Below are 8,352 nucleotides of genomic sequence, written 5' to 3'. Positions count from 1 at the left end.
ATGTAACTCATCTGTTTTACTTGTTAATTGAATTTACTCTTTCCTGCTCATGAACAACCTGTTAAATATATTTTTAATAAACATTTGTGATTTTGAACATAAAAGACAGAAATAAATTAATGTTAAACTAAATGATTATTGCATTTAGTAAGCAGACAACATACTGTAATTATGACATGTCCTTTAGTCACAAGGTTTAGGTTGGATGGTTCACATCAAAAGAATCTCCCTTGCCACCAATCTCCATTCCTATTTGCAGTAAGAAAACCTGAATGTTCTCTCACTCTAATAAAGGCAACATTATGATTCACTATTTGTTTGCTTTACCTTGGTTTTAATATCACATCTTCATACATAGCCTTCTGCCGGTTAGAAAGATGACATTTCAGCACATATTCGTATTTCTTTGGTAATTGTTTTTCAACATGTCTTTTGGATCTTCGCAAAATAAATGGTTGAATTATCTAAAAGAATAAAAGCAAGTAATAATTAAGTGATTATTTACCTGTGGCAACTCACAATAGGATTAAAAGAGTACATAGGCATGCGCAGCACATTTCATTAGGGTGTGCACTCAGAGAAACCTGCCCTGCCATATCCCTGCCCCCATCCACTCCCTCCTACTTCCTGCCCCGACTGCCCCTCTCAGAACTCCCAACCCCCCCTGCTCCTTGTCCCCTGACTGCCCCCTTGGACCCTACCCCCTACCTGTCCTCTGACTGCCCCGGACCCTTATCCAGACCCCCGCCCCCAGACAGGCCCCCAGGACTCCCACTCCCCATCCAACCGCTCCCCGCCCCCTGACAGGACCCCCAGAACTCCCGACCCATAAACCCCCCCTGCTCCCTGCCTGCCCCAACCCCTCTCCACACCCCTGCCTCCTGAGAGGCCCCCCCCAGAACTCCCGACTCATCCAACCCCCCCGCTCCTTGTCCCCTGACCACCCTCTCCAGAGACCCCCCCACCTTAACTGCCCCCCCAGGACCCTCCTTGCTCCCTATCCCCTGACTGCCCTGACCCCTATCCACCCCCCACCCCCTGACAGACTCTGGGACTGCTCCCTGACTGCCCCCCTCCAGAGACCCCCCACCCCTAACCACCCCCCCGGGATCCCACCCTGCTCCCTGTCCCAACTGCCCCCACCCCTTATCCAACCCCCCCCAGCCCCGGACCCCTTACCATGGGGCTCCTAGCAGCATGTTTTGCTCCACGCAGAGCCAGACACACTGCCCCACGCATGGGTGGCAGGTGTGTAGACATTTTGGTGGTGCCCAGAACCCACCCACCCCCCAACTCCACCCCCCACCTGCCTAAGGCTCTGGGAGGGAGTTTGGGTGGGGGAGGGGGTCTGGGGTGCAGGCTCTGGGATGGAGTTTGGGTGCTGGGTGCAGGCTCTGGGCTGGGGGTAGAGGTGTAGGAGGGAGTGGGGGTGCAGGGTCTGGGAGGGAGTTTGGGGGCAGGAGGGGGTGTGTGGGAGGGGGAGAGGGTGCACACTCTGGGAGGGAGTTTGGGGATACGAGGGGGTGCAGGGGTGAGGGCTGAGGATGAGGGGTTCATGATGCAGGAGAGGGCTCAGGGCTGGGGCAGAGGATTAGGGTGCAGGGGGGATGAGGGCTCTGGCTGAGGGGGGCTCAGGGCTGGGGCAGAGGATTAGGGTGCGGGGGGATGAGGGCTGGGGTTGAGGGGTTTGGAGCATTGGAGAGGCTCAGGGCTAGGGCGGAAGGGCAGCCTGCTCTGCCATTAGGAGATGGGGGGCACTAGAACCCTGGGGCAGCAGACAGCAGTTGCTGCCGGGAGCCGCTGCTTTCTTCCAGGCAGGGACGCGGCAGGGCATGGGGGGAGACCCACAGGGGCCGGGGCCTGCTCCAGGCAGGGCCGGGGGAGAGCATATTGGTGGAGCAGGGCCCCCAGCCCTGAATATTCCTGGAGCCCGGCTCCAGGGGAGGGGCCGGTGGCTTGCTGTGCCGGGAGAGTGGAGCCATTTGCCCACCCCTGCATTAGGGTGTGCCTGGGCACACCCAGCACACCCCATGCGCATGCCTATGAAAGAGTATCTTAAAGGTGAACATACTCTGTGCAATCTCGTAGCCACTTTATGACAATAATCTTGGGTCCTCTCATTGGCTGCTTTCACCAGGAAATCCAGGTAAGGTATGGAAATTCCTGGAATTAGAAAATGCAGCATGGTCCACAACTCCCTCAAGGCGCTGGGCAAAGGAGTGTCTATCAGGAGCAAACGATGCTGGCTGTGAACAAGAAGAAAAAGACAACTCTAGGACTAAAATTGTATTTAATAATTTAAAAAGAGTACTTTCCACAGCAAACAAATTAAAAGAAAAAATAAGTTTTAAACAACAGTTATTTTGTGAACAAAATAATGGATAGAGACATGCAAGAGGAAATAGTTTATTAATGTTCCAGACCTCTGGAGATGGAAGAGTGCCTCCCAGTGCTTCTCAGTCAGATTTTTAATTTTCTGCACATCATCTACAACTAGGTACTTCCATCGCATTTTCCTCAAGGTTTGGTGGCCATTAAATAGTTGCTTGTATGAGGTGATACATACATTAAAGCTATTGGGTTTCATCAACTCCTGCAACATACAAATCTTAAAGATTTCATCTTTATTCTCTTTTTTATTGGAATGAAGAATAAAGATTGGTGAGTGGGTCTCCTTTTGAGATTCAAATATATTATTTCACAATCTTTTTATGTGCAAAGTTTTACATTCAAAAGAGTGTACTGTAAATCAGCTGACACAGCCTTATTTAATTTTAGACTGTGGCTAAGTTATTGGGAACACAATAATATAAAATATAATCAATATGACTAGATAAATACTGATTAATAAAAAACAGTGATTATTTTTAAACGTGTCAGTGCCTGGGCATAATTTTCTGCCTAACCTTGAGAATCATATATAATCTTGGACATAATTAATGGAGGCTGTTTTTCTCTGTTCAGCAAAAGTTGCTTCTGTAAGCCATGCTAAAACAAGTTAAAAACAACTAGCTTCCTAGCCAGCCAAAAACACCTGATAGTAAAAAGAAGTCCCCCATTTAAATTATGTTTTAAAATCATTTGCTGAAATTGCAAGGCTTTGATTATACAGAAGCAAGCCTTTAGTTTAAATAAGAACCAAAAGTATTGAAATATTTTTAAGAGATTAAAAATAAAGATATCGACAGATTCACTTTAATAGGAGTGAAACCTGCTAAGTAACTGATATTTTGTAAAGCCAAGTGAAAATCTTTAGGCAGATTCCACCAACGAGGGCCACAAGGACTATCTACTTGACTGCAAAAGTTGCTAGCCACTTGCGTAACCACAGACTGGATATTTTTGGGAAATGCAAACTAAGGAACCTATTTAGAAACACAAAAGCACAAATAATTGTAACTACATGACTGAAAGGAAAAGTCAACAAAGACGCAAAAGGTAAAGAGACATACAACTGTCATGACCTGCCATTTCATTAACTGCCTCCTGCTCTGGCACTGTATGAAGCTAAGAGAAAAGGAGTATGTGAATTCTGTGGAGTATAAAAGCATCAGAAAGGATGGGAAAACTACACAAAGTCAAAAATACTTCCTGCTATGAAGGACCTCCAACTTGAAGAGGAAGTGAAGTCAAACAACAGCAACTAAAAAAGATGGACAACATCCCCACAGAAGGCCCAAAGGAACTTTTGCAAAAAGCCTCATATGGCACAACCAGAATGCTCTTGGCAGATGTCCAACACATCCCTTATTGTGGAAGGGTCAAAAAATAAGAATCAGAGAAAACTCTATTATTTGTTTTGCACATAAATTTGGTAAACTTTAAAACCTAAAAAGAAAGCAGATCATCATCAGCTGGCCATTGTAAAGCAGCTCCTTTTGGTAACTATGAAGTGCAGGTCACAAGCAAAACCATGATTAGTGCTCTTTTGCTCACTCAGTCTCACACACACTCTCTCGCTCTCTCTGAAAGGAGCCTGCTGCATAATCAGAGAACAATAAAGAATGCAGATGTAAGACCACCTTATATAAGGGTATCTGAACTAAAGCTTCTACTCACCTACATCAAGAGGCACCACTCATCCATAATGAGGATCATTAATTCCAAAATCATCTACTCAAAGACTAAAGTATTAGAATAAAGTTACCATTCTGTGATTTTAGAATATAAATCTCAGAATAAATTGCTGCATAGCTATATTTAGAAGATCTTGGATTGCAGTGTTTTTATTTCTTGATCATTAATTTAACTCACAATGATACATGTTCTTTTAAGTTTTGTAAAACTTATCTATAGGGATGTTTGGATACATTATTGAATTAACCAGGGAGCAGGAAACAACTTGTAGGTACAAAGTGTTTTCTCTTGAGGTAGCAGATTGTAAAGAAAGAGAAAAGGTTTCTTAATGACTATTGACTCTTTCCAAACTGCTTCCTATAAATCTGCATATTATTGTAGTGTTTCTACCCACTGAGCTCAATGGAAAGACTCCCTACTGAACAGGCTAAATTAGCCATCCAGATACTTCTGAGATTTGTTTCTTGGTCATAATTTGCTGCCTCTTTTGGCATGTTTATGCTACTGTAAACATGTTTTGTACATGGATTTCTTACAATACCTGTTTTTTTTCTATAAGTTCTCTTTGACTGCCAAAATACAGAAGAAGTTTCAACCCAGGGCACCAGTGTTTCAGTTCAATCTCCCACTTCAGTATGTTACAGCTCCATACAACAACAAGATGAGGACCCCAATTACCTACAAGGAGGTACAAATACAACATGTATTAGAGGAAAATGCACATGGCTTCACAATTCATTAAAAACTGATGCACAAACAGAAAAAGCTTACATTTAGAAGTCTTTATTTATTCTACCTTAATTTTCATGAGTGGAACAGATTAAAACAATTATTTTTTATTCTTTAGACATATATTTGGCAATGAAGACATTATGTATATGGGTTTACAGTAAAAACTAAAAACCTCACACTTCATACCTTCATTACAAGCCAGGTGTGTGAAAAAGGCAATAACTTGCATAGTTTTGCCAAGTCCTGCCTCATCTCCCAGAATACCATTGAGATTCTTCTTATATAACTTCACTAACCAGTCCAGCCCAATCTTCTGATACTCTCTAAGAGTCCCATACAACAGGGATGGAGTATCACCTTTTACTTCCGTTGTGATCTGAGCACTATCTTTAGGTAACAGCACTTCTGCAGCAGCAGCAACCTCTACTATGTCTCTCACGTGTTTCATTGCAGCACTTGTTTTCTCTGTACCCTCATGCTGATCAATTCTGAGGAGTGACTCTATGAATACTACTTCCTTCAGAGGGCTCGCTCTCTCACTTACAGAGTCTTCCATTTCTGAACAAAAGCAATAAAATTCATGAGGTTTCCTGTACCTGTGATGCGTGTTTCATTAACAACTGATGCAATATACAGACATGCCATTCAAAAATGTACATTTCAGCTGTGCTAACCATTGGGATATAAGAATTCTGGACTGGAACAATATATACACACACACACACACCCCTATATCTATATATATATATACACACACACACACACACACACATATAAATGCATACATACATACGCACCCAGATTTTTCCATATAAAAATAAACTTGACATTTTTCCAGATCAAGTATATTTCAGGAGATCAGCATTATCTTATAAAAAGGCCTCCTACAATATACATGTTGGAAAGATACCTATGCTAGAAAGACTCTTTACAAAAGAAAAAACCCTCATACACAAACAATCTTCCTACCTTCTTTGGCTAAATCAGTCAACTCAGTTTGATGACCCACGTTTTCTTTTTCAGAATTTCGCACTTCAGCATTCTCTTCATCTGTCTCTAAAACTAAGCATTATTGATATTGTGAGTAAAATAGGTTAGCAATTTAATTTCTCTGTTTACAATTACAAAGTCACTTCTTGTCATTTAATCTCTAGGAATTTTCTACCAGCAATGAGCCAAATTTGCCCCTCATGTAAATGCAACTTAGGTCAGCATTACTGTCATTTACTGACATGATATGCATTTACAGTTGTGTTGTACCTGTAATAGCTCCAAAGATGACAGTTCTCCGCCTTCTTGGTTATTTTAAAATGGTGTGTGTCAGATTTATTACTGAATAAGGAATAGGTGAGTTTCACGCACTTTCTCCTACGTGAAATTAAAGATAAGCTGCTTTTCACATCATAAGTAAGGCTGTAAGAAAGTTGTGATATTTTTGTTCAAAAGTTGTGGCCAGTTTGTTAAAGCTGCAGTTTTGGTGTGGTCACCCTAAAAACGCAACTTTGCCCCATATCCAGGCTTGCTCCACCCCATCATGGGGAGACTGGGAAGGAATTTTCATTGCAGCATGGAGCAGGCAGGAGTGCACAGACTGGGTAACCCTGCCCCAGTAATGGAAGCACAGACTCCCCCTTTCCATCCTTCCCCCCACACCACAGGTCCCTACCGGGCCAGGCTGCCAGGGGCTCATTTCAGCACTGCCAGTCCCTGGACGCTGCTGCCAGCAGCAGGGGCTAGACTCTTTGCAGCTGGCTCCAGGCATCTCTGTTCCCTGCCTGTCCGACAAGGAGAACAGCTTGGCTTGACATGGTGAACAGGCAGCCAGACCAAATCTGAGTGAGTGGTGTGGCAACCTGATGCACAGGATCGAAACACAGGGATGCCATTTCAAACCAGACCGTTCTCCTTGTCGGCAGGGAGTAGAGGCACAGAGCCAGCTGCAGAGAGGCTGGTCCTTGCTGCTGGCAGCAGCGTCCCAGAGCTGGAGGCGCTGAAATTTGTAACAACTTTAAAAGCTTGTTTTGTCTGCTAAAAGATGCAGTTCGCAAAATAAAGTTGTGGCCCGTGATTTTCTTACAGCCTTAATCATAAGGCCATCTTAGCAGAAGATATTCCTTACTAATTATTTCCATGCTCCACAATATGTTTCCTTAAAAGCTTTTTCAAAATTTAAGACTAAAGGAACAAGCATACGATTAAACCATCTTTAGGCTTTGTAAGCCCCATTTCAAAACAACACATACATTTGGGGCAATTTTGTCTTTAAGCAAGTGAGTTTATGTTCTTAAATTTCTAATTTAATTAATTCTTACAGATAGCTTCATAACAAACCCTATAACTACAACTGAACCCCCCCCTCCCCCACGCACAAAAAACAGACCTTCGTGATCAGTAAGCAATGTGGTTGCTTTTCTTTTTCTCCCAGATATTGTTGAATCCTAAACAATAGAAAATAGAGGTTTTTTTACACAAATTATAAATCCCAAACCTTCAACATGCACGATGCAAAATAATCAGTAAGCAGTTGTAATTTCATATGACCATTTCAAAACTTCCAAAGACAATCCACATGCTACTTTCCCTCCCTGCCCAGACTCCCTCCCAAATATAATTATACAATAGTACAAGGCCCCAATCCCACAAAAACAGGCATTAATGTGGACAACTATACACCTCTAAAGTCCGTACTGATTTAAGTGAAACCATGTGGGGACAGGAGACTAAGCTAATGCATCTAGTTTTTATGCATGTTTTTATCGAGACTAGGTTGGATTTTTAACAATGAACTAAAACAACCACCATTAACTATCTGCATGGCTTATGTTGACCACATGAAAACAAAAAATCATCTGACTGTAAATTAGCACTCATTTCAAGACTGTAAAATTAACACAAATAAAATAAGAAAGTAAGCTCACTAATTCATTCTGATTTAACAGTAGTTACCTGAATTCTCGTATCTTGACCTGAAAGATAATATCACATTAGACACCATTTTTATATTGATTAACATAAAGCATATCTTATTGAAAATTATTCAACATGTTTCTTCATTTTTTAATCAATTTCTTCAAGAATGTATGAGATCATTCATGATTATGTGCCAAGGAAAAAGTTATAAAAAAAGCTTGAAGAACTAAAAATCAATGAGCCCTGTAGCTTTAATTTATGTTCAAATTTAATTCTCGGGCCAAATTCAGCTCTGGCATAAGCAAGTACAACTCCACTGAAGTGTGTGTGTGTGGGGGGGGCCGGTATTGGTGCATCCCGTCTCTCAGAAAACCATGAGATGTGCCAAATTAAACCCACATACGAACAAGAGTTCAGCAACAAAGGCTGCAGGCTAATGAACTCTCAGGGAGAGCTTTAGTACTTCTGGGTATTATGTTCAAATATATCTATTCTAACAGCAGCACAAGTAAAGTTCTAGTTAAAAGATAAAAGTCAATAAGGATACAAAACTATGACCAAGACATTTATTTTTAAATTGTATTTTGATGGCCTTTCACCATTTCCATCTTGTGAGAATCTTCTGAAAAATGT

At 42.1% G+C, this 8,352-nt stretch overlaps 1 protein-coding gene across 9 annotated transcripts in view; it reads right to left on the bottom strand.

Annotated features, from left to right (window-relative positions):
* Positions 1-8,352, bottom strand: part of LOC112119578 (E1A-binding protein p400-like) — a 48,660-nt gene that overhangs the window by 29,746 nt on the left and 10,562 nt on the right. For all 9 annotated transcript variants that reach the window (XM_026656950.2, XM_026656948.2, XM_026656952.2 and 6 more), the window contains exons 6-13: positions 7,756-7,775; positions 7,190-7,247; positions 5,779-5,871; positions 4,996-5,367; positions 4,619-4,755; positions 2,424-2,593; positions 2,072-2,246; positions 328-464 (exon numbers count right to left, since the gene is read on the bottom strand). In XM_026656950.2, coding sequence (XP_026512735.1) covers positions 328-464; positions 2,072-2,246; positions 2,424-2,593; positions 4,619-4,755; positions 4,996-5,367; positions 5,779-5,871; positions 7,190-7,247; positions 7,756-7,775 — 1,162 coding nt within the window. The remainder of the gene's footprint in view (positions 1-327; positions 465-2,071; positions 2,247-2,423; positions 2,594-4,618; positions 4,756-4,995; positions 5,368-5,778; positions 5,872-7,189; positions 7,248-7,755; positions 7,776-8,352) is intronic.

This window comes from Terrapene carolina, unplaced genomic scaffold (genome assembly GCF_002925995.2).
Source record: "Terrapene carolina triunguis isolate 2854851 unplaced genomic scaffold, T_m_triunguis-2.0 Scaffold234, whole genome shotgun sequence".
Taxonomy (NCBI): domain Eukaryota; kingdom Metazoa; phylum Chordata; order Testudines; family Emydidae; genus Terrapene; species Terrapene triunguis.
This window is presented reverse-complemented; position numbering and strand designations above follow the sequence as displayed.